Source organism: Mastomys coucha, unplaced genomic scaffold (assembly GCF_008632895.1).
Source record: "Mastomys coucha isolate ucsf_1 unplaced genomic scaffold, UCSF_Mcou_1 pScaffold22, whole genome shotgun sequence".
In the NCBI taxonomy this organism is placed as follows: domain Eukaryota; kingdom Metazoa; phylum Chordata; class Mammalia; order Rodentia; family Muridae; genus Mastomys; species Mastomys coucha.
Genome location: NW_022196905.1, coordinates 101,443,115 through 101,470,582, shown reverse-complemented (window position 1 = coordinate 101,470,582; position 27,468 = coordinate 101,443,115). Strand labels below are relative to the sequence as shown.

General features: G+C 43.0%; 1 protein-coding gene across 4 annotated transcripts in view; it reads left to right on the top strand.

The window, feature by feature from the left end:
* Positions 1-25,200, top strand: part of Gak (cyclin G associated kinase) — a 68,954-nt gene extending 43,754 nt beyond the window's left edge. For 3 of the 4 annotated variants that reach the window (XM_031337274.1, XM_031337273.1, XM_031337272.1), the window contains 10 exons: positions 3,220-3,413; positions 4,281-4,427; positions 5,256-5,735; positions 6,117-6,287; positions 7,679-7,801; positions 16,935-17,051; positions 22,259-22,471; positions 22,796-22,941; positions 24,343-24,519; positions 24,689-25,198. In XM_031337274.1, coding sequence (XP_031193134.1) covers positions 3,220-3,413; positions 4,281-4,427; positions 5,256-5,735; positions 6,117-6,287; positions 7,679-7,801; positions 16,935-17,051; positions 22,259-22,471; positions 22,796-22,941; positions 24,343-24,519; positions 24,689-24,790 — 1,870 coding nt within the window. In that variant the 3' untranslated portion in view covers positions 24,791-25,198. Of the gene's footprint in view, positions 1-3,219; positions 3,414-4,280; positions 4,428-5,255; positions 5,736-6,116; positions 6,288-7,678; positions 7,802-16,934; positions 17,052-22,258; positions 22,472-22,795; positions 22,942-24,342; positions 24,520-24,688 lie in introns of all 4 variants that reach the window. The other variant, XM_031337275.1, reaches the window with a different exon arrangement.
* The last annotated feature ends 2,268 nt before the right edge of the window (positions 25,201-27,468 follow it).

Sequence of the window (27,468 nt, the reverse complement as noted above, 5' to 3'; positions counted from 1 at the left end):
TTCATTGAAACAGTTGGCGAATGACTTTATGGATAGACCATCTTAATACCTACACCATTTCTTGAATGTAACCTGTTCTCTTTGGGCTGAGAATGAAGTCACTCACTCAAATCAAATAGCTTTGACCATAGCAGGAAGTCTGTATCCAAAAATCGAGCCTACAATTCATTTCTTGGTGCAGCAGAACTATCAACTCTCAGCTTAGCTATGATGGAGGTAAAATCCTTTGGTGATGTGAGGGTCATTGTAATACAGCCTTATTACAATGAAACTCAATGTCTAAAAATTGTTCTTGTTTTGGGTTTGTACCACAGTAAGAGCCAAGATTTTAAACTCTACTAAATACAAAACAAACAAACAAACAAACAAACAAAAAGAAATCATGCATTAACATCAGATTTAAGATTTGTTTGGAACTGGACATGTGGTGCACACCTTTAGTCCCAGTACTTGGGAGGCAGAAGTAGTCAGATTTGTGTGAGTTCGAGGCCAGCTTGATCTACATAGCGTTCCAATACATAATAAAAGGGATAAAAGGGGGGTGGGAAAAAGAAAGAATGAGATTTGTTTGTAGTAAAATACATAACAGCAACATCAAAGAGTCAAGATATGAAATGATCCCTCATTAGCCTCTGAGGCCTGAAAATCAGCAATGTGTTAATTGCAAGTCCAGGAAGTATGTTATGATTCCACAGAAAGCAATAATGAGCTTAATAAAGATAGAGGAGATAAAGTGTGAAACACAAAATATAATTTAATATAGGTAAAATCAGAAGGAAGAAGGAAGAAATGAAACCAAAAGAGAAAAAAAGACAAGCAACACAGCAGCAGATTCATCCCTAGTGTGTTGATCTGATTCCATACTGGAGTTGTTAAATAAACAACGCAACTGAAAAATTAGACCTCAAATGTTTGTAGTTTACAAGATCCATGTTTTAGAAATATATATGTGATGACTAAAAAAGCTAAAAGTGATGGAACCTACCACACAAATGTAGGCTAAAAATCTATTACTATCAGTGACAAGGTGAAGTGCTTTGAGAGATAAGCAGGGTCGTGTGCTGAAGGGCAAGTGAAGCAGCAGCAGGCCATCCATGTGTTTGTGGATGCCCAGTCATGTGGATAAATTACAGTTGATGTTATTTCTTTTTTTCTTTTTTCTTTTTCTTTTTTCTTTTTTTGACAAGCAGAACAAGTAAACAAATCATTATATAGATCTTTCATACAATAACTTCAGTTTTTCAAAGTTCAGTAACTGAAGAAAAGACCTGCTTTCTCTTTTTTGAAGTATCCAGTGTATGATACTGTTGCTTGAGTTTAGGGGACACTTCAGACCACAGAAATGTGTTTTATTTGAGTATACTGACTATATAAGCCTACAGTAAGGCAAGAGCATTGATAGGAGAGGCATACACATACATGCAGCAGGACTGCTCTGCAGAGCAGCTGGACTGTAGGGGTAGAAAAGAATTGGGAACACCACCATCAGAGAAGCCTGAGTGAGTCAGTGTGGTCATGGGATACACAGTAGATCTGAGGTATCCTGTGATGGAATGAGGGTCTGAGGAGGATTTCATCATACTATGCTACAGTCATGACACAAATCAAAATTTTGTTTACAAGATACTGCATGTGTGAGGATCTCTTTCACTTCCCAGTGGAGCCTAGACATACCAGTATCTAACCTCCCAGGCCTCTGAAGCCCTGTGACTTGAAACCCAGCTCCCTAGCCCCCTACTCACACACCCTCATTGTGCCCTCACTACCCTGCTAGCTAGGCTGGACAGTCTCCAGGTCAGTTGGGCAAGGGAAGTAAGAAATGAGCTATCCCCAGAACTCACCAACCTGTCTTAGAGGCTGAACTTGCCTCTAAGACAAGTGTACAGAACACTCTCCGTGGGCTCTCCTGCCTTGTTCCTCCATCCTCATTAATGGCAAGTTTCAGCCTTTCCTCCCTGTAGCCATCCGCTTCGTTTAAGCTTAGCTGCTGTAGTTATTAAGTTATATCCCAATGGAAAGATATGTATGGAGGGCCAGCCCTGCCATAGAGCCACAGAGCCATCTTGCTCTGCCTCGTGCTGTGCTCTCCAGTGTGCAGAGGGTCGCGTCCCAGGCACACAGTCGTAAAGTAGAGGTCTAAAAAATGGCAGGCTCATCTGCATGCTTTTTTTGTTTTATAATAGAAAGAAACAAAATGAACCATTGCTTTGCCACCCACATAACCACTTTGCTCTCCCCAGCTTTCCTTAAACTACAGAACCATACACATTCAGAGATTCCCTTAGGACAGGAATGTGTGGCCTCCCTTGACACCCGGGAGACCCCTGAAAATGGGTAACATTGCTGTGTGTGTTTCTTAGATTTTGTTGGCAGTGGTGGTGTTGGTAGGTACAAAACTTAGTATGATGTAAAAGATAGTTGAATGGTGAAATGGGTATGTTTGTGACTGTGGGAGTTCAAAAGGTAGGATTTCTTGGAACAGTGTAGAACTACCACATGGGGACAGTTTGTAAAATGGCTAAAGTTGCTGCCTGCAGGGTGGCCTAGCCCAGCCTCCCCTGCTCTTCATGTTCCCCTGGTGTCTGAAGACCCCATGGCCTCCCCTCTACCTGCTCCCTACTGTTTCTCTTCTCACAGCCCAGGTTGCCTCCCTGAGCCTTCAGCAAGTCTTGTTTCTAGCTTCTGATGGCTAAATCCTAGAAGTCTTAGATTTATGATTATCTAATAATGGATATTTTTTTTTGCCAAGGTGTACATATTTTTATAAAAATTTAAGACTTTAGAGTACCTGATTTAAACCAATCAAGTGCCTGTAGTATGTGTCTACTTGGAGGTGAGGGGTGGGGCCTAGGGTCTCTGGTCAGGCTACAGGTCTACTATGTGGAGCCTGCCTTCCTGTTTTTCTGGATTTGGAAGTCATGCTATGGCAGTTATTCTGTGGACACACTGAGCACCTGGCCTTCCATAGAAGCTTCTGTGTTGGGAAACACAGAAGTCTAGCTTAGTACTCTACCACATTAACAGGGAAACCCTTCCTTGACTCTAGCGAAGCAGGGTAGTAACCCTGGGTACAGCAGCCTGCTCTAAGCCCTCATGTTCCACGGGTGAGGGTGCTATGTTCCTATTGTCTCACCAGCAGTCTTTTATCCTTTCTGTAGATGCTGAAGGACTTCTGAAACACCCTGGACATACTCACTCATTCTCTCTCTTTACCTGTAGATATGACCTGGATGCTTGTGATATTCAAGAGAAGTACCCAGATCTGTTCCAGGTGAACCTGGAAGTGGAGGTGGAGCCTAGAGACAGGCCCAGCCGAGAAGCTCCACCTTGGGAGAATACCAGCTTAAGGGGGTTAAACCCCAAGATCCTCTTTTCCAACAGGGAAGAACAGCAGGACATTCTGTCTAAGTTTGGTAAGATGTGTCCTGGCTCTCAGTGTACTTGCTTGGAACCCAATTCTAGTTACTTTCACTTCTAGGTAAGATTTATAGTAACAGTTCTGCCTAAGGCTGGGTAGTACCTCTCCCCCTCATTTTGGGCATCCCTACCTGCTCTGTGCTTATTAGTAGAAACTCACTGTTAGATAAAGATACAGGTCTGGTCCCAGGGAAGGCAAAGACAAGGCACTGTGATCCTGAGGTCCATTCATGGGTTCATAAGCCCTACGAAACACCTGGGCCACCAGACATGGGCACAGCAAGAGAGTATTCTCTTTGCTGTTCAAAAGCAACCTCTAGAGCATTGTTTCTCAACCTATGAGTCACAACCCCTTTGGCAAACTGGTCTCCAAGAATATTTGCATTAAGATTCATGGCAGTAGTAAAATTAAAGTTATAACATAGTAACAAAAATTTTATGTTGGGGTGGTCACCACATTATCGGGAACAATATTAAAGGGTTGAGGCATTAGGAGAGTTGAGAACCACTGCTCTGGTATTAGGTCCTGTTGTTCTCTGAGTATATGAACCCTTGATCTACTTTTGAGGTTAACATGAATCTGTGACTGGGAAGAATTTCCTTCAAAGTTAGGTTTGTACCATAAGTTGACTTAGGTCATATACTCTGGACATGACAATTAAAATGTCACATTGAAGGTGGAACAGTTTACGTGTGCATGCGTGTGTGGATGGGTGGGGCACAGCACTGAATAGCCAGACCTTGTTGTTCTCAAGGAACTGGTGCAGGTGCCTCTATTGCCTACTCTATCCAGTTGCTCTGACTGTGCCTTGTCCTGTGTTGTGCCTGGCACTGGTGGCCTGATGCCAGCCTTTTCCTGACAGGGAAGCCGGAGCTACCCCGGCAGCCGGGCTCCACAGCTCAGTATGATGCTGAGGCAGGGTCTCCGGAAGCTGAGATCACAGAGTCGGATTCACCGCAGAGCAGCAGCACGGACACCAACCACTTTCTACACACACTGGATTGGCAGGGTAGGCGTAAGGCACAGCTAATCATTTTTCAATGGGGTCCAGTCTGTCACATGACTCTGAGCTCTCTTGTCATTACTAACTTCTGGTGTTAACCACCCAGTTGTAGCATTCTGCAAGGGCCATATGCTGAGTTCAGGGACTTAGGATAACAGGTATTTCATGGAGACTAGTAGAGTGGAGGTCTTCTTACAGGGGCTGTAGCCCTACACATTGGCTTGTTTTATAAGGATTTATGTTAGTAGGGATCAAAACCAAGGCCTCATGCATGCCAGACAAATCCTCTACAACTGAGCTACACAGTTAGCCTTGTTGTCTGGCACACTAAGAGCAGTATATATTCTTTGAACACAGAAATAAATACACGCACACACACATATGAACACGCTCACCCACATGTGTGTGCACACATACCCACAAAGCCCAAGGTATCAATTTCATTTCATTATTGACTTGAAGTCATTTGCTGACCAAGTCTCTATATGCATAGTTTCATTAACAGGCCCAGGGGGAGCAGAGGAATATCCTTAATAGAGGGGGATAAGTTAAACTATGGTGGCTGATCACATTCCCACCTAAGAATCACTTTATTACTTCTGTCGTTGGATAGAAGCCAGTATTATGGCTCCATGGTGGTCTCTTAAGCCCAAAGCCTCAAGAAATGTGCTCTGAAGCCTCAGATAGCCTACTGGGGTTGACACAAGGGTCCTGGTGTTGACTGTATGGTTACAACCTGGGCCTTGCTGAGGCTTTTGCTTATGTCAGCTTGTTCTGCTCTCCTACAGCTACTTTAGCATGTGAGTTAATCAACTATTGGTTTTCTTTCCACAGAGGAAAAAGAACCAGAGACTGGTGTAGACAATACCTCTCCTAAGGAGAGTCAGTCAGTCCTGATTGCAGATGGAGATGGAAGTGAAGTATCAGATGAAGAAGAGGCTTCATTCCCCAGTGAGGAGAGGAAGCCAGGGGCTGGAGAAGATACACCAAGACTGGCAGCTGGGACCAGACAGCAAGACTTACTATTTGATGTGGGCATGCTGGCTGCCCCACAGGAGCCTGTACAGCCCGAAGAAGGTGTCGATCTCCTGGGGCTACACTCTGAGGGGGACTTAGGGCCTGCTGCCCCCTTGCAGGCTTGTTGGGTCCCATCTAGCAACACTGACCTGTTGAGCTACCTTCTTGAACCACCTGATGCTGCTCAAGTAGGGCCTCCTGGTGACCTGCTTGGTGATGAAGCTCCACTGCTACTAACAAGCCCAGTTTCTATTCTTGGGGTGCAGAGCAAACTACAAGGAAAAGTCCCTGACACTGGTATGCGTTTCAGTTATGTAGAAAATTGGCTTCGTAGTAATGAACAAGGCTTAACTATCCCTGCCATGTAGAAAAGGGATCATCCTGTTATGTTGACATCTGGTGGGAGCCACCCTCTGTAGAAAATGAATATGGTTGCATTAGTTCCTATTGGTCTCAGCTCACAAGCCAGGACCACCAGCTCTGGCTTTAGGTAATGCTGTATCCATGGCGTCCTACATCTTAATGTCCTAAGATGTAGTACATTACAAGGGCCATGTATCCCTGGGTGGGCTGAGTTCACATTGCTGAGGAAAATGGAGGCCTGGCAGCAGGGCAGCAAGGCTCCCAGGATGCAGGCTAAGGTATAATGCTTGTCCCTGCCTTGCCTCTGTCTTCTAGTGGACCCATTTGACCAGTTCCTGCTGTCATCCAGCTCGGACACCCAGCCCTGCTCCAAGCCTGATGTCTTTGGAGAGTTTCTCAACTCTGACTCTGTAGCTTCCTCAGCTGCCTTCCCATCCACCCACAGTGCCCCACCCCCATCCTGTAGCACTGCCTTCCTGCACCTGGGTAAGTATGGCTACCATGAGTATTACATAGAAACCATGAGCTTATATGTGGAAAGGCCTAGGAGCACCTACTTCCTGCAGGCCTGGGGATAGGGCTCGGGGATGGAACAGTGGGCATAAGGGCCTTCTGTCTATTTAGCTCTGATGTACTGAGCCTAACTTTTATCTCTTGGTGACTTTCACAAAGTCTAGGGCTTCCCAAGGCCTAGCGGGACACAATGTCATCTTTTTCTCATCTCCTTAAGCTGCTGCCTCAAACCTGGAACAGGTTCCACTGCTGCTTACAGGACATTTCTGCTGCTCTCGGACTGTGGCTGTGACTTGTACAGTTACTTTTGCCAGAAGATTCTAGGAGTGAAAGGACCAGGAGGTGGGAATGACAGTTTACAGGACAGAAGAGTCCAGGTTTATGAAAAGACAACAGGATGGCTAAAGACTGGTGTGTGTGCCGGGCGTGGTGGCATACGCCTTTAATCCCAGCATTTGGGAGGCAAAGGCAGGCGGATTTCTGAGTTGGAGGCCAGCCTGGTCTACAGAGTGAGTTCCAGGATAGCCGGGGCTACACAGAGAAACACTGTCTCGAAAAACAAACAAACAAACAAAAACAAAAACAAAAAAAGATTTATATTAAAGGTAGAGGCAGGCGGATTTCTGAGTTTGAGGCCATCCTGGGCTACAGAGCTCCAGGACAGCCAGGACTACACAGAGAAACCCTGTCTTGAAAAAAACCAAACCAAACCAAACAAAACAAAATTGGTGTGTGTTTGTGGAAGCAGCAGGCATGACCCATTTAGGCAGAAGTTGCTATATCTTGGAGAGAAAGCTTGGTTCTTCTTCCTAGCAGAGAACAGATGGTCTGGGGTATACTCTAGAGACAGCTGACTGCTCCAAATGGTTTGTGGGTAGAAAATATGACATGTGGCTGTGCCGTGCTGAAGTGGGTGCATGACCAGCAGAGGACACAAGGACTATCTCTAGACTCCAGGGAGTTCCTGAATATGCCTGTGAGTCCTTTACCTGTCATGGTGGTTTAGAGAAAGACAGCATACAAATGTCACTGCTGCCTTGTGAAAATGTTGCCTGCTGACTTCTGTTGCTCAGCTTTATGTCTATCTGCTACATCCTCAGGACCATCAGGAAAAAGGCCAGATGATAATGGCTGAGCCCTGCTAGTTCTGACCACCAATCTTGTGAGTTCAGAGTATCAGCCACCAGGTGTCTGAGCAAAGCAGTGTCTCAACTGCGTAGCCACATTGGTCCCTTGGATTGTATGCTCGGCCAGCAGATTGCCACCTGCTTATGCCTAGAGATGAAAGAGGTTCCCAAGAATCATGTGGACTGAGAAAGCACATATACTAAACCCAAGCCCTACTTTTCTCTGGCTTCTTCCAGGGGATCTGCCAGCAGAGCCCAGCAAGGTAATAGCTTCATCCAGCCACCCAGATCTGCTAAGAGGATGGGATACATGGGCTGAGGCTGCTACACCTGGGCCAGCCTCCATTTCAGTACCAGAAGGTAAGACCACCAACCCCACTGTTAGCTGGTCTCTCAAGATGCTATCAACTGTGACCACAGAGTCTCCCCATCTGCTTTTGAAGAGGACGAGGCACGGCTTGTTTACAGGTCCTATATGTTCTAGTCGGCCTTAACATGTGTGTTGACCACAGACATGTTTGTTCGATGGGAGTACAGACATGCTATAAGAGCTTTAGCGTTTGTTAAGTGACAGCAGCCTACTCCTCCTATTCTTCCATGTCGTTCCTTTTTCATGAAGGCAAATAGTTCTGGACATAAGTCCTTGCCTTTGTATAATCAATTGCCCTGTTTATTTACCTACATGGTTTTCTATATTTTCGGTGTTCTCTGAGGGACCCTTAGAAAGGCTGTGTTACCTATGTGTCGTGGCTCCTAGAATATGCCCTATTGGTGATGTGAATTACAAGGAGTTGTTCATATTTGTGAACATCCATCTGACCACTCTGTACCTATAGTTCTATCTTGCTGGCACATTCTGATCCAACACAGTCCTGTTTGCAAAGTCTGTGACACACATTCCCCCACCCCACCCCCACTCCCACCCCCTAGTACTATTTTATCGATTTATTTGCTCAGAAATAGGAATTCCTATCTTTGGTTTCCCATCATAGTTGGATTTTAGTTTTAAAAACATTTTAAAATTTAGAAAGTTTTTTTTTTAAGTTGTACATTTATTTTAATGTGTGCATGAGTTGGCACACGTCACAATTTGTACAAGTCAGAGGGTAACTTATTTTCTGTGCTTTTGGTAGTGGGTTTTTTGTTTTGTTTTATGCAGGGTTATTTCATATTCTTTATTAAACCCTTTTCACATTGGGAATTCATTCTTATTTGTTTGTTTGTTTGTTTTATTACATTCTGACTACAGTTTCTCCTTTCGCTCTACTCCATTCTCTTCAGAAAAGGGTAGGCATACCATGGATATCAACCACTCATAGCATTAATTCATTCTTATTTGTTTGTTTGTTTGTTAGTTTTATTACATTCTGACTGCAGTTTCCCCTTCACTCTTCTCCATTTCTCTTCAGAAAAAGGCAGGCATACCATGGGTATCAACCACTCATAGCATGTTAAGTTGCATCTAGACTAGGCACCTCTTCTCCTGTTAAAGCTGGATGAAGCAAACCAGTAGGAGTAAAGGGTCCCAAAGGCAGACAACAGAGTCAGAGACAGCCCTGCCCCTACTGTTAGGAGTAAGAGACAGCCCCTGCTCCCACTATTAAGGAGTCCCACACGAAGACCAAGCTACACAACTGTAACATATGTCAGTCCCATGGAGGCTTCCTGGTTGGTGGTTCAGTCTCTGTGAGCCCCTACCAACCCAGGTTAGTTGATTCTGTGTGTTTTCTTATGGTGTTTATGACCCTTCTTTCCCCTACAATCCTTCCTCCTCTTCCATAGGATTCCCTAAGCTTCACCTAATGTTTAGCTGTTGGTCTCAGCGTCTGTTTCCATCAATTGCTGGGTGAAGCCTCTCTGGTGACAACTGGGCTAGGCACCAGTCTGTGAGTATAGCAGAACATCATTAGGAATCATTTCATTGACTTTTTTTTTAATGTCAATCATGCTTAGTTCTATCCTAGATCTCTGGGCTATAAGCCTCTGGGTCCTGGCCCTCTGGGCAGTATCAAGGGTAGGGTACCTGTCATGGTATGAGTCTCAAGCTGGATCAGTCATTGGTTGGCCACTCCCACAATTTCTGCACCAGCTTTACCCCAGCACCTTGTAGGCAGGACAAATTGTAGGTCAAAGGTTTGTGGCTGGGTTGATGTCTTAGTTCCTCCACTGGAAGTCTTGCCTGGTTACAGAAGATGGCCAGGTCAGGCTCTGAACATTGCTAGGAGTCTTAGCTAGGGTCATCCTCATAGATTTCTAGGAGTTTCCATTGCACTAGGTTTCTAGTTTGTCCCAGAGATGTTCCCTCCTCCCTGCCCATTCCAGTTGTCTCTCCCAGTACTCCATCCTCCCCCAATCTCTCCTGTTTCTATCCACACATTCCTATCCAGATGACACCCATCTTCACCACCATACCCACCACAACATCCCCATTCACCCATGATGTCTAGTCTATTTCCCCTTCACAGTGAGATTCATACATCCCACTTTGAGTCATTCTTGTTACTTAGCTTCTCTGGGTTGTAGCATGATTATCTTTTACTTTATGGCTACTATCCACTTATAAATGAGTGAATACCATGTTTAACTTTCTGGGTCTGGCTTACTTCACTCAGGATGATCTTTTGTAGTTCCATCCATTTGCTGGAAGATTCCATGGTGTTCCTAATAGCTGAATAGTACTCCATTGTGTATGTGTACCATATTTTCTTTACCAATTCTTCTGTTGAGAGACATCTAAGGTTGTTTTCAGTTTCTGGCAGTTACAAATAAAGCGGCTATGAACATAGATGAGCAAGTGTCCTTGTGGTATGATTGAGTATCCTTTAGGTATATGCCCAGGAGTTAGGGTTAGGTTATCTGGGTCTTGAGGTAGAACTATTTCCAGTTTTCTGAGAAACCACCAAATTGGCTTCCAAAGTAGCTGTTAAGTTTGTACTCTGACCAACAGTGAGGGAGTGTTTATTCTCCACATCCTAGCCAGCATGAGCTGTCACTTGTGTTTTTTATCTTAGCCCTTCTGACAGGTATAAGATGGAATCTCAGCATTGTTTTGATTTGCATTTCCCTGATGGCTAAGGATGTTGAATATTTCTTTAAGTGCTTCTTGGTCATTTGGAATTTCTCTGTTGAGAATTTTTTGTTTAGATCTATACCCCAATTTTTAATGTGGTTATTTGGCTTTTTGATGTCTATCTAATTTCTTGAGTTCTTTATATATTTTGGAAATTAGACCTCTGTCAGAAGTAGAGTTGGTAAATAACTTTTTCCATTCTCTAGGCTGCCAATTTGTTCTATTAACAAATAGAACAAATATCCTTTGCCTTTCAGAAGGTTTTCAATTTCATTGTGTCCTGTTTATTGAATGTGATTAGTGCTTGTACCATCCATGTTCTGATAGTGTATGAAGCTGTCTCCTGTGCTGAAGTGGTCAAGGCTGTTCCCCACTTGTATTAGATTTGGTATATCTGGTTTTATGTTAAGGTCTTAGATCCACTTGGACTTCAAGTTTGTTTCAGGATGATAGATACAGATCTGTTTGCATTCTTTTAATGTGTTGACTTCCAATTAGACCAGCACCATTTGTTGAAGATGCTTTCTTTTTTTCCATTGTATAATTTTGGCTTCTTTGTCAAAAATCGAGTGTTGATAGGTGTACAGATTTACTTCTGAGTCTTTAATTAGATTTCATTGATCAACTTGTCCATTTTTATGCCAATACCATACGGTTTTTATTACTATTGCTCTGTAGTACAACTTGAAATCAGAGGTGGTGATAATTCCATTTTGTACAGGATTGTTTTCGCTATCCTGGGATTTTTGTTTTTCCATATGAAGTTGAGCATTGTTTTTTCAAGGTCTGTAAAGAATTGTGTTGGAATATTGATGGGAATTATGTTGAATCTGTAGATTGCTTTTGGTAAGATAGCCATTTTCACTATGTTAACCCTACCAATCCATGAGCATGGGATTTTTCCATCTTCTGATGTTTTTTCCAATTTCTTTTTTCAAACACTTGTCATACAGGTCTTTCACTTGCTTGGTTAGAGTTACACCAAAATAATTTATATTATTTGTGGCTATTTGAAGGGTGTTGTTTCCCTGATTTCTTTCTCAGCCTATTTATTGTTTATATATAAAAAGGCTACTGTTTTTTTTTTTAATTAATTTTGTTTTTAGCCACTTCAGTGAAGAAGTTTATCAGCTGTAGGAATTCCTTGGTAGAATTTTTGGGGTCACTATCATGTCATCTACAAATAGCAATACTTGGACTTCTTACTTTCCAGTTTGTATCCCCTTGATCTCCTTTAGCTACCTTTTTGTTCTAGCTAGGACATCAAGTACTGCTATGTTGAATAGATATGGAGAGAGTAAACAGCCTTTTCTTGTCCCTGATTTTAGCAGAATTGCTTTAAGTTTTTCTCCATTTAATTTGATGTTGACCACTGCTTGTTGTATTTTGCCTTTATTATGTTTATATTTGTCCCTGATATCTCCAAAACTTATCATGAAGGGGTGCAGAGTTTTGTCAAAGGCTTTTTCAGCATCTAATGAGATGATCATATGGGTTTTTTCTTCCAGCTTATTTATATGATGATTTACATTGAGAAATTTCCATATGTCAACCTTCCAGGCATCTTTAGGATGAAGCCTACTTGATCATACTGGATGGTCTTTTTGATGTGTTCTTGAATTCAGTTTGCAAGTATTTTATTGACTATTTTTACATCAATGTTCCTGGGGGAAATTGGTCTGTAATTCTCTTTCCTTGTTGAATCTTTGTATGGTTTGAGTATCATGGTAACTTGGCTTTATAAAATGAATTTGGCAGTGATATTTCTGTTTCTGTTTTGTGGACTAGTTTGAGAAATGTTGGTATTAGCTCTTCTTTGAAAGTGTGATAGATTTCTGTGCTAAAACCATCTGGTCCTGGGCTCTTTTTGGTTGGGAGACTTTTAATGGCTGCTTTTTTTTTCCTTAGGGGTTATAGATCTATTTAAATAATTTATCTGATCTTAATTTAACTTTGGTAAGTGGTATCTATTGAGAAAATTGTTCATTTCTTTTAAATTTTCCAATTTTGTGTAGTACAAATTTTTTGAAGTATGACCTTATGATTTTTTGGATTTCCTTGGTGTCTGTTGTTACCTCTCTTTTTCATTTCTAATTTTGTTGATTTGGATATTCTCTCTTTGTCTTTTAGTTTGTTTGGAGAAGGATTTGTCTATATTGTTGAATTTCTCAACAAACCAACTCTTTCTTTTGTTGATTTTTTGTATTGTTCTCTTTGTTTCTATTTTATTGATTTCAGCCTGGAGTTTGGTTATTTCCTGCTGTCTACTCCTCTTGAGTATGCTTGCTTCTTTTTATTCTAGAGATTTCAGGTATGAGAACTCTCTAATTTCTTTATGAAGGTACTTAGTGCTAAGAACTTTTCACTTAGCACCACTTTCATTGTGTCCCATAAGCTTGGGTGTGTTATGCATTAATCGTCATTGAATTCTAGGAAGTCTTTAATTTCTTCCTTGATTCAGTGGTCATTCATTATAGAGTTGTTCAGTTTCCATGAGTTTGTAAGCTTTCTGTTGTTTTTGTTGTTCTTGACATCCAGCTATATAATACATAATGGTCTGATAAGATACCAGGGGTTATTTCAGTTGTATCTATTGAGATTTGTTTTGTAACAACTATATGGTCAATTTTGGAGAAGGTTCTGTGAGGTACTGGGAAGGTATATTCTTTTGTGTTTGGATGAGATATTCTGTAGATATCTGCTAGGTTCATTTAAGTTTTAACATCTGTTCCATTATTTTTCTGTTTAGTTTCTGTCTTGATGACCTGTCCATTGATGAGAGAGGGATATTGAAGTCTCCCATTATTAATGTGTGGGATTTGCTGAATGATTTAAACTTTAGTAATATTTCCTTTACAAATGTGGGTACCCTTGTGTTTGGAGTATTGATGTTCAGAATTGAAACATCATCTTAGATTTTTTTTCCTTTGATGAATATGAAGTGTCCTTCCCAATCTCTCTCTCTCTCTTTTTTTTTTTTTTTTTTTTTTTGAGACAGGGTTTCTCTGGGTAGCCCTGGCTGTCCTGGAACTCACTCTGTAGACCAGGCTGGCCTTGAACTCAGAAATCCGCCTGCCTCTGCCTCCCAAGTGCTGGGATTAAAGGCGTGCGCCACCACTGCCCAGCTTAAATCTCTCTCTCTCTCTTTTTTTTTTTATTAGATATTTTCTCTATTTACATGTCATATGATTTCTCCTTTCCCAGTTTCCCCTCCCAAAACACACACACATACACACACACACACCCCAACAACAAGAACAAACCCCTATTCCCTCCCCCCTCCCCTCCAATCTCTTTTGATTAACTTTGGATTGAATTTTATTTTATTAGATACTAGAATGGCTACCCAGCCTATTTCTTAGGTCTATTTGCTTAGAAAATCTTTTTCTAGCCCTTTACTCTGAGGTAATTGTCTTTGATGTTGAGGTGTGTTTCTTGTATGCAGCAGAATGATGGAACCTGTTTCACATCCATTCGGATGGCTTGTCCCTTTTTGTTGGAGAATTGAGTCCATTGATGTTGAGAAATATAATGTCCAATGATTGTTATTTCCTGTTATTTTGATGATGGTGGTTTTCTCTGTGTGTGTGTATGTGTGTGTATGCGCGCGCGCGCACGCGTGTGGGCACGTTTATGTATGTGCATACACAACACATGCATGTGCTTCCCTTCTTTTGGTTTTGCTGGTGTGAAATTATTTATTTCCTGTGTTTTCATGAATGTACTTATCCTCCTTGGGTTGGAATTTCCTTCTAGTATCTTCTGTAGGTCTGGATTTGTGGACAGCTATTACTTAATTTTGTCTTCTTTATGGAATATTTTGTTTGCCCATCTATGAGTTTTGATGGTAGGCTAGGCTACCATCTGTGGTCTCCTAGAGTCTTCAAGACATCTATCCAGGGCCTTCTGGATTCTGGAGTCTCTGTTAAGTCAGATGTAATTCTGATAGGTCTGCCTTTATATGTTAGTTATACTTTTTCCCTTGGAGCTTTTAATATTCTTTCTTTGTTCTATATATTTAGTATTTTGGTTAGTATGTGGCAAGGGGATTTTCTTTTTGGTCTAATCTATCATTATCATTATCATTATTATTATTACTACTACTACTACTATTATCTATAAGCTTCTTTATGTTTATAGGCATCTCTTTCTTTAAGTTAGGAAAATTTTCTTCTATGATTTTGTTGAAAATATTTTCTGGATCTTTGAGTTGGGAATCTTCTTCTATTCTTATTATTTTTAGATTTGGTCTTTTAATAGTGTTCCAGACTTCCTGGATGTTTTATGTCAGGAACTTCTAGATTTAACATTCTTTTTGACTGATGTATCAGTTTCTTCAGTCGTACACCTGAGAATTCTCTCTTCCATTTCTTGTATTCTGTTTATGATGCTTGTATTTTAGTTCCTGTTCACTTACCTAAATTTTCCATCTCCAGGATTTCTCAGTTTATGTTTTCTTCATTGCTTCTATTTCCATTTTCAAGTATTGAGCAGTTTATTAATTTCCTTAACATGTTTGTTTTCATTTTCCTGAATTTGTTTAAGGGATTTACTCATTTCCTCTATCATCTTCATAAAATTGGATTTAAGATCATTTTCTTGTGCTTCAGCTGTATTGGAATATCCAGGACTAGCTGCAATGTGATAGTGGGGCTCTGATGGCTCCATACTGCTCTGACTCCTGTTGATTATATTCTTACACTGGCCTCTGGTTGTCTGGGTTTGGGATTATTATAGGTTTAGATGCTGATTTCTGAGTTTATCTTTGTTAGATGGATGGTTTTTGTTTTTTTTCTCCCTTAGTTTCTGTTTCCTCTCTAGTCTTCTGGCCTAGGGTTCTAGTGGCCAGTGGGTCTTCAAGTCCAGTAGGCTGTCTCTGCTGGGGGTTTTGCAGGGTGCATGACCTATGGGGTTTTGGGTGCCAGTGTTGCCTCTTGAGTTCCAAGTACCAGCATGGCGTCTGGAAATCTGGGTACCTGCTTGATGTCTGGTTTTCCTAATATAAACATAGTCTTCAGCCCAGGAAAAGGGTTGCAGCTGGGGGCTGTTGGAAGGGCTTTAAGGAGTGCTCTTAAGTAGTGCCATGGGCAGTGTCTTACCTGGGGTCCCTAGTGCTGGTGTGGCTTCCAATAAAGCAAATATCTTCTGCTGCCTCTGCTTCCCAAGTGCTGGAATTAAAGGTGTGTGCCATTACTGCATGGCACTAAATTTAATTTTCAAAAGAGTTTTTGCATTGTGTTAGTTTATGGGGCATGTATGGGGAGCAATGTGCCTATCACAGCAGGCATGTAGAGGTTAGAAGACAACCTAACTTGGGTAACTCCATTCTCCGCTTTTACCAGAAGGCCCCAGGGATTATGATACATAGTTGATTGAACTCAGGACATCAGATTTGGCAGCATGTGCCTTTACGCACTATGCCATTGCTTTTTTTTATTATTATTATTGTTGTTGTTATCATTATTTTGTCATTATTGTCATTATTATTGTCATCACTATTATTAAATATGTGTTTGTTCATATGTGAGTGTGGATTTATATCTTCTATGGCACATGTGCATGCCATGGGGCACATTTGGAACTCAGAGCACAACTTTTGAAGTCACTGTTTTCCACCTTGTTGAGGCAGGGCCTCATTCTCATTTCTGTTGCACCAGCTGGCTCACAATCTTCTAAGCAATTCTCCTGACTCTACTTCTCATGTCACCAAGTACCAGGATTACAGATGCACACATTTAGCTTGTTCACCTGTTCCAGGATCAGTCTCAGATCATGACTTACATAGCAAGCCCCTTTACCTGCTGAGCCATCTCATTGGCTCAATTGTTTTGTTTTGTTTTGTTTTAAGACAGAATCTTACTGTATACCTCTGGCTGTCCTGGATTTCACAAGGCCAGGCTTGCCCCGGACTTAAAAGAGGTCCACCTGCTTTTTATGTGCAACTATTATTGCATGGGTGCTGGGATCTGAACTTTGGTCCTCATGATTGAGCAGCAAGCACTCTTAACCACTAAGCCATCTTTCCATCTCCATAGCCATCATTTTTAATGACTGGATAATATTTTGAGTAGTTGTGCAATAATTATTTCAAGATTTTATGCTTAGACTAGTCTCAAATTTACATTATTATATCATGAAGGACTGTCACATTTTAGAGAGATAACAAATGGTACTACAATGTCAGAACAATGAAGACATTTTCTGGTTCTTGGTACCAAATGTTCAGTGATTTCCCTGAGGAGCAGTATGGATGCTGGAGCCAGCTACTCTTCTAGGTGTGTTCTGTGTGTTCCTCCCACTGTCCTTAAAGAATTACCAAACCTTGAGTGGGGTCTTTGGTTCTGAAAGGGAGGATCAGGAACTTTGGATGACTGTGTTTCATTCTGTACTGTGCAAGTCTAATGGCCTTTGTCCTTTTTCCAGGTACCCTCTTCTCTTCTGCAGGTCAGCCAGCCCCTCCAGGCCCCAATCCCAGCCAAACCAAGTCTCAGAACCTGGACCCATTTGCTGATCTCAGTGACCTCAGCTCTAGCCTCCAAGGTAATGAGGAACCAACCCTATGTGGCAATCAGCTCCTTTCCTCGCTCTATTACACTCCTGTGTCCAAGACCGTGGAGCTTGTGTCTGTTTCCATTCTGAATGCCCACTGACTAAAAGACTATAAAATAGGAGTTGGTAGAACTAATGTTGATTATGGCCTTTGTGATCATGCAGTATCTGTACCAGCTAACTCCAGGAAGTACAGGCAGCCTAGGAGTTGGTGAGGGTTTGCTTAGTACAGGATGTCAACACAACATTCCCTTGTCAGCCATAGAGTCAAATGCTACTCCTTGCAGTGTCCATGCCTGTCTTGGGGGCTGCCTCACATTTTGTACCTCCTGTCTTCACAACCTGAGCTTCCCAGACACTATCTCAAGTTTGTCTTCTAAGATGAATCTCCCTTGGGATCCTTGGCTCCTTTGTCAGTACTTCCTCTTCATAGCTTCTGAGAAGAGAAGTACAATAAGCTATAGGTAGGTCAGGCATGTAGTCTCTGGTTGGTGATATTATCAGGTTGCTTGTTGCATGGAACTTACATGTTCTATCGTCTGTCTTAGGTGGTAGTAATGTGACTCACTAAAACATAACTGGCCATGGCTGACACTGGGCACCTGAAATTCTCATCTCTGGTTTCCTGACCCTGTGACTCTTTTGTTTCCAGTACGGCACCCTGGGTGGGCCCTTGTTAGAACCTTCTCTTCCGTTTACTCTGACTTTACTCTGTTCTTAGGTTGAATGAAGAGTTCTTCTCTTAACACTTCTCATAGTGTTAACTTCCTGTGTGCTTTTTCTTTTTTTCCTAATGGTCTCCATTTGTTTCAAATTGCACTATATTTCTGAAACCTTCTAGGGATTTCTGCCTGGTACCTTTGTCTTTCCTGTCCCTATGTGGACTTGCGGTTGATGGGTCTAAACACAAATGGGGCTGCAGGCATCTCCTTAGGAAAAGTGTTTGCCTTTCTGGACAGACCTAGCCCTCAGCTCTTTAATACCCCTGGGAAAACAGTAGCCCTAAAGGAAACCAGACCAAAAACTCAGCAAGCCCAAGTCACAAATGAAAATGGCAGCATATACCACCTGTTACAGGGGGTTCTTGACTGTTGTAGGCCATATTGGTAGTACAGAGTGCAGATTCTTCCAACAGGAAAAAAAGAATTGAAATCAAAGTATACTCTGACCATCACAAAACCAGTGCTAGTAAGAATACAAAGGGAAACAGTGTTTTAAATGGTACAGGCGAGGCCCAGGAAATATCAGTGTGCTAGACTGAATGAAATACCTAGGACCCAGGACATAGAAGTAGAGAATTCTGCTATGGGGTGTAGGTTACATACTTTAGAAAAGATGAATTAGCCAAGCTTTAATCCCAATACTTGGGAGGCAGGGACAGGGACAGGTGGATCTCTGAGTTCAGTGCCACTTTGATCTATGAAGAGAGTTCCAGGACAGCCAAGGCTATACAAAGAAATTCTTTCCCAGGGGTTTGGGAGGGTTGAAGAGGGGGGAGATAGAAGGAAGGAAGGAAAGAAAAGCTGGGCTATGTCATCAATAAATGATACCTCAAGGAATTTGAAAGAAAAGAGCAATCAGGAAGAAGGAGAAAACAACTGTTTTTAATGAGTGAAGCAGGGTCTGGGAATATGTCACTTAGCAGGATAAACAAGGCCTTGGGTTTAAACTCCAGCACCAAATCAGGTGTCATGATACACTCTTAGTTCCAGCACTTGGAAGTAGAGGCAGGAGGATCAGAGAAGTTCAAGGTTGTCTTTGGTTTCAAAAAAGAGTTGAACCCAGCTTGGATTACATGAGGTTCTTCAACAACAAATCAGTGAACAAAGTGCTGGGGTTTTTTGACAATTTTGGTGAACAGACTTACTGACCACAAAGGAACCATAGCACATGATTCACTATCAGTGTCAGGTATTATCAGGATCTATAGAAAGCTCTGGAAAGTGGTTAAAGAATAAAAGCAAGTGCCAGGAAGCTGGTAGCATCCAAATATGCAAACATCTCACAGGCAACCACCTCCAAACGCTCAGCATGAAGCAGGGCACTTGGAGAATAAATTCATAATAAATTCATTTTATTTATATGAGTACACCAGAAGAGAGCACAGGATCCCATTACAGATGGTTGTGAGCCACTGTGTGGTTGCTGGGAATTGAACGCAGGACCTCTGGCAGAGCAGTCAGTGCTCTTAACCACTGAGCCATCTCTCTAGCCCCCTCATAATAAATTCTTTAGAAAATTCCTGGGCTCCAGTGACTTCACTGGAGAATTTTACCATATGTTTATATGACCAATTCCACATAGTCTCTTAGAAAACTTAGAAGAGAGGAAACTGACTTAAAATACAAGTGCCCAATGAGACAATTGAGGAGTGAGAGCCTCAAGCCAGCCCTCTAAAGAATAGACATATACCCTCAGAACATTAGGGCACAGAATTTTTCAAAGGATAAAAGGTCAACAACCACCCAGTGGGACATATTCAAGGAGAACCAGGCTAATTTGCCATTCCAAACTCAGTCACATCTACCATGTTTATCAACCAAGGAACAATGACATGATCCTACCAATGCTGCCAAAAGGGTGATGGCCTGCAGCAGCACATGATAAGGATGTCTTCAGAGCAGGGATAGAAACCCTAGGAGATGTGACAAATTGGTAAGGAGCCATGTTCTCATTACATTCCACTTACTGGGAGGCTCAGCTATGGCAAGAAGAAGAAGTGGAAATTAAATATGATAGAAGGGAAAATAAAGTTGTTCCTGTTTGCAGGTGGCATAATCACCTATCAAATCAGAGAAAATCAACAAGGCTTAGAACTTTAAAGTCACAGTCCCTGAGATCAACAAACAGCAGTCTGTTGCAGTTAGGTTTACTAGAACAGCTCAGCAAGACCAGAATTTAAAACTATGCTATGTAGAGTTAGTTGATTTTTGCAAAATAGCTTTCAGACCAGGTAGAGGCTTATGCCTGAAATCCCAGGATTAGGGAAGCTAGGGAAGGAGGGTTAGGAGGAGTTCAGACCTTGGCTACATGAGACCCTGTCTCAAAACAGTGACAAAATAGCTTGTTTATAACATAAAGAAACACATAGTGCCAATATGGTGGAAATACAACTCAAACATGGCAGTTGAGATTAATAGACACTAAATGTTTGTATGTCACAAGATTACCCCTTTGCTTTATGTTGATTGATCTGTAGGTCTAGGTTCTTTTCACTAAAATCCCAGCAGAGATTTTTGTACAATCGCCAAGTTCATTGTCACATTTATCTAAGAAAACAGATAAACTAGAATGATTAGGGCTTCTTGTTATTGAGAGTAGTATAGACTCTCCACCCTGACTTTGAAGTACACTCTCTGGCCACAGAAACCAAGACTGTGGTATTAGCAAAAGGCCAGGCACTGATACATGGATAAGAAGAGAGGACCCAGCTGTGCACCCAAATGGGGAAGGCAGAAGTATGAAAACTTTACAGATGGAACTGCGGGCAGTGGTGGCACATGCCTTTAATCCCAGCACTTGGGAGGCAGAGGCAGACGGATTTCTGAGTTCAAGGCCAGCCTGGTCTACAGAGTGAGTTCCAGGACAGCCAGGGCTACACAGAGAAACCCTGTCTCGAAAAACCAAAAAAAAGACTCAATGGGTATGAGCACTGACTGCTCTTCCGAAGGTCCTGAGTTTAAATTCTCAGTTGTAATCTGATGCCCTCTTCTGGTGCATCTGAAGTCAGCTACAATGTACTTATGTATAATAATAAAACTTTAAAAAAAATAACAGATGGAATTGGAACCACTGGATTTGCACAGGCAAGAAAAGGAGTCTCAGCTATACACTGAACCTCATAGCCCATTGTAGTGGGATGAAAGGCAGAGCAGCTCTACTTGTAGAAAAAAAAGCACAGATCTGAGACCATAACTATAGTGAAAATAAAAGTAATCCTGTGGGGAAATGAGAAGAGGGACAAAGGTTCCATCAGTCATTCTGGCATGCCAATACACGCATGAGACAATGTTGAATCATCAGCTGCTTTGGGGGAAGATTTGGACAAAGCAATCATGCATCACCAAGGATCATAGAAATTGGGTTTCTTATATTTACACATACTTAGAAGAATGTGAAATGATATAGCCCCTGATGGTCTGTTTATTAAAAAGTAAACATGCAGAAATCATAGGACCCCAGTGTTTATCCCAAAGAAATGAGTTTATATTTCTGTAAAAATCCACAAGTAAATATTCTGCAAGTGTTCAGAAAAGAACTGTTTATAATAGCCAAGGAAATAGACTCTGAATAGATGCTCTTCTGTGGATGAATATTAAACAAATAACAGTCCCTTTCATACTCCTTTCATATTCTTTGGCAATGGAATGGCAACAGGAGTCTGAATCAGCTGATCACATCACACTTACAGTGAGAAAACAAAGAAAAATGAATGCATGCTTGCTAATACTTGGCTTACCTTCTTTATTCTATATAGTCCAGGGTCCCCTGCCCAAAGGAATGATTTCACCCACAATTAGGATGGATCTCCCCACATCAATGAATATCATTAAGATAATCCCAGACACCAGGCATGGTGGTGCATACCTTTAATCCCAGTGTTTGGGAGGCAGAGGCAGGTAGGTCTTTTGAGTTTGAGGCCAGCCTTGTCTACAGAGAGAGTTCCAACACAGCCAGGAGTACACAGAGAAGCTCTGTCTTAGGGGAAAACTGGATAATCTCCCACATCATGCCCAGAAGTCATCTCCTAAGCGATTTTAGGTATTAAAAAGGTAACAACACCATCACAGGGAAACTTCATTGCTGGGGCACTTGTGTGAAGGTGCTCTAGAATTCTTAGCATGAATCTTATAACCTCTGTGATTTCAGTTACTTCACAGAAAGTTGAAGAATCAGCCATGCATTTGAGAAGTTCTATGAGACAGTATCCATACAAAACAGCCCCCTAGACCATTCAGCAATGAGGGTACCAAGCCCCTGTAGATGTGCATGTAGATGTAGTATCAAACCTTCATCCAGAAACACTGAGCAGCACAACACTTGTGTATCCCTGGTACTTGTTAGGTAAAACAGAACAACTAAGTGACACTGGTTTGTTTTATGAGCACATGTCACAGCAATACAATATCCTTAGCCCCAGAAGAAGTAATTCATCATTTGGCTAAGTGGCTTACAAGTGTCCTGTGGTATCTCTCCAGGCCTGCCTGCTGGACTTTCTGCAGGGAGCTTTGTTGGTACATCAGCCCCCACTCACAAAAGCAACAGCTCTTGGCAGGCAAATCGTCCCACAGCCTCTGGAACCTCATGGGCCCCCCAGGTCAAGCCAGCCCCCAGATCCTCTGAACAACTAAGGTCTCACTTCAGTGTGATTGGGGCTCGAGAAGAGAGGGGTGTCCGTGCGCCCAGCTTTGGTAAGTACTGCATTACATGCTGGTTTATACAATTACCTATAGGATTGGAAGTAGAGCCCCTTGTTCCTCCCTCAGAGCTAGCCAAGACAGCCATATTTATGTTGCTCACAGAGGCTGCCCCCAAGAAAGCAGATTTGGATTTGTATGCTGGTGTCTTGAGGCATCTCTGCATGCCTAGCCCCTCTCCCAATTCTCAATGGCTTTTAATAGATGTCACTAAGGCCATGTTTTTCTTCTTTCCTGTCCAGGTATCAGATCAGATAACACCCAGGGAGCAAGGTAAAAGCAGGTAGTGTCTATAAAAAGTGTTTATTTTTTTCCCAGCCCAAAAGCCAAAGGTCTCAGAAAATGATTTTGAAGATCTGCTGCCTAATCAAGGCTTCTCTAAGTCTGACAAGAAGGGGCCAAAGACCATGGCAGAGATGCGGAAACAGGAGCTTGCCAGAGATACAGACCCATTCAAACTGAAGGTGGGTAACTCCGGGGCTCAGGCCACACTGTAAAGGCCAATGTCTCCAGCTAGAGACGTGTTATGTGTGGGCCTGGCACCTGGAGGCCCTGAGTATATTCCTGGGCAACCTGATATTACACTTAGTGTTTCCTTGTGGGCACTGGAGATCAGTGAGGGATACAGGCACCATACAGGGCTTCTAGTAATCTGGACATGAGCCAGCAAGAGAGCATAGTTCAGACTTGTGCCTATCAAAACCACAGTTTTATCTGACTGTTGAAGATAGCAATTTGTTTGGGTTTTGGACCTGACCCTGGGCTCTCACAGTGGGGTAAGGAGTCAGCATAGAACAGTGACCAGAATATCCCACTGTGGCCCTTAGATATGTTCATTTCTGTAGGTTTGTGTGGTGGTCAATTTGCATGTGTGTGTGTATGTGTGTGTGTGTGTGTGTGTGTGTGTGTGTGTGTGTGTGTGTGTGCGTGTGCATGTGTGCACGCGTGTACACGCACACGCGCACAACCCTAGCTGTCCTAGAACTCGATTTATAGACCAGGCTCCTTTCAAACTCACAGAGGTCTGCCAGCCTGTGCCTCTAAAGGTGCATACTACCATACCCAGCTTAGGTAGTCAGTTCTTTAGGGCACAGTGTAGCCATTCCCTTAAGAACTACCTGAAAGGTTATCAGGAACCTACTTGTCCTCTTTGAACCCTGTTCCTGGATCAGGAGGCTATATTGAGAGATCAGGAGTTCATATCTGGCTGAAAAGGGTCTCAGTTCGTCCATGGTACCTTATCCACAAAAAGAGTTCTGTCCGTGGTACCACAAACCACTGTAGCCTGACCTGGTGGGCTCAGTGCTGAAATTTAGAGGTCTAGGTTAGGGACTTAGAGGGGGGAAAGGAAAGTACGACCATGGTTTCCCTGTTCTCCTATAGGAGTAAACAAAGAGGTACCAAACCATGTTCTTTTTGTTTGTTTGTTTGTTTTTTGTTTTGTTTTGTTTTGTTTTGTTTTGTTTGAGACAGAGTTTCTCTGTGTTGCCTTGGCTGTCCTGGAACTCTCTCTGTAGACCAGGCTGGCCTCGAACTCAGAAATCCGCCTGCCTCTGCTTCCCAAGTGCTGGGATTAAAGGCGTGCGCCACCACCGCCCGGCTCCAAACCATGTTCTTAAGGACCTCCACAGAAGCTTGCTCCCCAGGCCTGCAGGTGGTCTTTTGCTTGAGGACCAGGTCCATTGAAATGATGCACCCACCATCCTCAGCATCTGAGCATCTTTCAGTACTTCAAATGCTGAGCGTCCTCTAGTACTTCCTCTGCTGCTTACCTTGAATTCCCTCCCCTCCCCTCCACACAGCAGGGAGGGAGGTCTCCTAAATACACCTCCTTCATTAGATTCTGTCTACATTGATGTCTGTAGCTTTTGGACTGGATTGAAGGCAAGGAGAGGAACATTCGTGCACTGCTGTCCACTCTGCACACAGTATTGTGGGATGGGGAGAGCCGCTGGATACCTGTGAGTATGGCTGACCTGGTGACTCCAGAGCAGGTGAAGAAGCAGTACCGCCGTGCAGTGCTGGTAGTTCATCCTGATAAGGTAAGTTTCCGGGATGCTAGGCCTTAGGCTTCTGGACCTTGTGCTTGTGGTTGGGTTGTCTCTGCCTCTCATCCCCTAGGGGCCTTTGCCTGCTGGCTGTATTACATGAAAGGATCTGGTGGGAGGGTCGGCTGAGTAGTCAGGCTGGCTCTTACCCCATTGCCCACAGGCCACAGGGCAGCCATATGAACAATATGCCAAGATGATCTTCATGGAGCTGAATGATGCATGGTCTGAGTTTGAAAACCAGGGCTCGAGACCCCTCTTCTGAGGCCTGTGATGGCTATGGCTGCAGGAGCTGCTCATGAATCCTGAATGCTGCTGGCCTGACTGAGGCACAAATGGGACCATAACAGGTGTGGCAGGTGATATCGCCCCACATCCCTGCATTCATCATGGACAAATACCATTCCATGGCTGGGAGAGAAAGCATTCCTCAGACCTGATGTTAGTTGTTTTGTTTTTCTTTTTCTTGTCCCAGAGGAAAAGTGTTGATTTATATTCCTTCCACAGCTGTCACAGTTTGTGGTTTACTTGGTGTCTGGTGGCTGTCACCTGATGGCATATGTCGCTGGCACTTCTCTCCTGTCATTTCTTCAAATATGGGTGTGCATCCACACTCTACTCTGATCAGTTTGCCAATCATCTGTACATAATTAAACTATTTTCTGATGGCTGGTGCAGTCTCTGGCTTGTAAAGCACTTCTTACCAAGTACCTGGTCACCTGTTCCTCACCTTATTACCATGGTGGATTGTAGGATTGTGAATTTGTCCTAGAATTGGCTGTAAGGACCACTGCAGCCAGCACCAATACCATCTTCACCGAGCGTTTTGCTAAAGGAAAGTTCTGGGGCTGGTGAGATGGCTCCACGGGTAAGAGCACTGACTGCTCTTGCGAAGGTCCTGAGTTTGGATCCCAGCAACCACATGGTGTTCACAACCACCTGTAATGTGATCGGACGCCCTCTTCTGGTGCGCCTGAAGACAACTACAGTGAATTACGCCAGAGTGAGCAGGTCTGAGCAAGCGGGGCCAGCAAGGCCGGCAGAGGTCCTGAGTTCAATTCCCAGCAGCCACACACATGATAGCTTACGGCCATCTGTACAGCTACAGTGTACCCATACACATAAAATAAAATAATTTTTTTTTTTAAAAAGAAAGTTCTGGAAACACATCAGAAGGGAGCCTGGTCCACAACATTGGGTTTCTCCCAAGGCCTGGAGTCTTAAACTATTTTCAGAAATTCAACTGTACTTCATCTTAGCTCATAACTAGAGTTCTTAGAGGGGTGTCATGACACTTCCACCTGCCAGAGGCTGCAGAGTTGGGTCATGTTATTATCAGACACTTGCTCTACTGGCTGGATCTCAGTCAGCCTCTAGCGACTAATGAAAACTCAAGCCAATGGCTCAAGCCTAAAAGTCACTGATTGAAGAAATGTTGGGGTGAGTGTGAGCTCGATGTTAGGCCTTTGTCATTGTGTAGACAAGACACAGCCATGGAGCAGGTGGCTTATATTGCTCCTTGGACTGACCTCCATGGTCAGAGTACAGTTTGGGATGTGGGACACTGCCTCAAAACAATCCAGCAGGTAGGCAACCATAACTCTAATACTAATTGGAAAGTCAATCAAAGGAGGCAACAAGACCCTTAGATTCCAGGATTTGGGTCTGAAGCATATAAGTATGTATTGATTAGGACAACACTAACCAAACCAGGATGTCCCAGGCTTATCTTAAGTCAGTGTCAAAATCAGACGAATTCCTGGTACCAGGGTCTGGTTGTACAGCACTCTGGTGATCTGTCTCTAATTCTTTGGAAATTAAGGCAAGAACTTTGTGTTAATATTCAGGGAATTCAAAATATTATTTCTTCAACTGCCTCCATCACAGGTAGATAGGCTTTACTATAGGGCTTTTGGGCTACAGCCCATGGATGATGACTGATATGATATGACTAATTCATCTTCCTCTGGAGGTCTGTAAGTAGCATGTGTCTATAGGGACCTAAGGAGTCATCTTATTGGCAGACCACTTGCCACTTCCCTATGTGACCTCTTTAACTAGAATGTAAGTCACCAAATCCATGTAATGCTAGCTGAAACTCAGATAAACATGCAAGTCCTGTAGGGCATAAGTAGCTCTTTGATTATAATAGATGTGTATATAAGAGAATTTGTCTGTGAGAGTCCCAGTGGCATTTCTTTGGGTATAAGTTGTCTTAGGTACCTTTGACCCAAAGCCTCAGCCACTAGCTGCTGAACCTCATTATTGCCCTTGACTTAGAGATGAGTGTGTGCATTTGGCTGGGCTAACAAAGCAAGAGCAGACATGAGGTGGTAAGTGCAGACAGTGGGGCCTAATACACCTTAGGATAAAAGCCTGAGAAGGGCCCACTTTCTGCCAGTCTAGTGACCAGGAACTGTGAGTGGTCTTGTCCAGGAGGCCAGCTGATCGTACCCCCAACTGAGCAAGAAATGGCTTCATGAATAAACATGGATGTTAAAGTGCGTGTATATTATGGGAGTTGTCCTTTGTTCCCATGCGCTGCTCCATCTCAGGTCTATCATATCACTTCAGTCAGTTTGTGCCCCGGCTGCAGAGGGAAATGTTACTCTTTTAGCTGTGGTCACTGCTAGCAGGACCCTGAGGACAAGTGTGATGTCCAAGTAGTATAGTGTTGGGAATCCTAGCTACCGACACCAGAGTGGATGCCAGCTGCGCCCAGCTCCAGTCCTGGGAAGCTACAAGTTTGCAGTTGCTGCTGCCCCTGAGCACCATGATAGCCTTGGTTCTGTGACCACATCAATTGATGACCAAAACCTCAGTGGCAGACCTGAGCCTCCTTCCTTGCCACTAGCCCAGTGCAGACCCAGAGTCTGAACTAGGGAGTGGGGAGCACTACCCACCCTGCCCCATAGGTGGTACTTAGCACCAACCACCACCCCC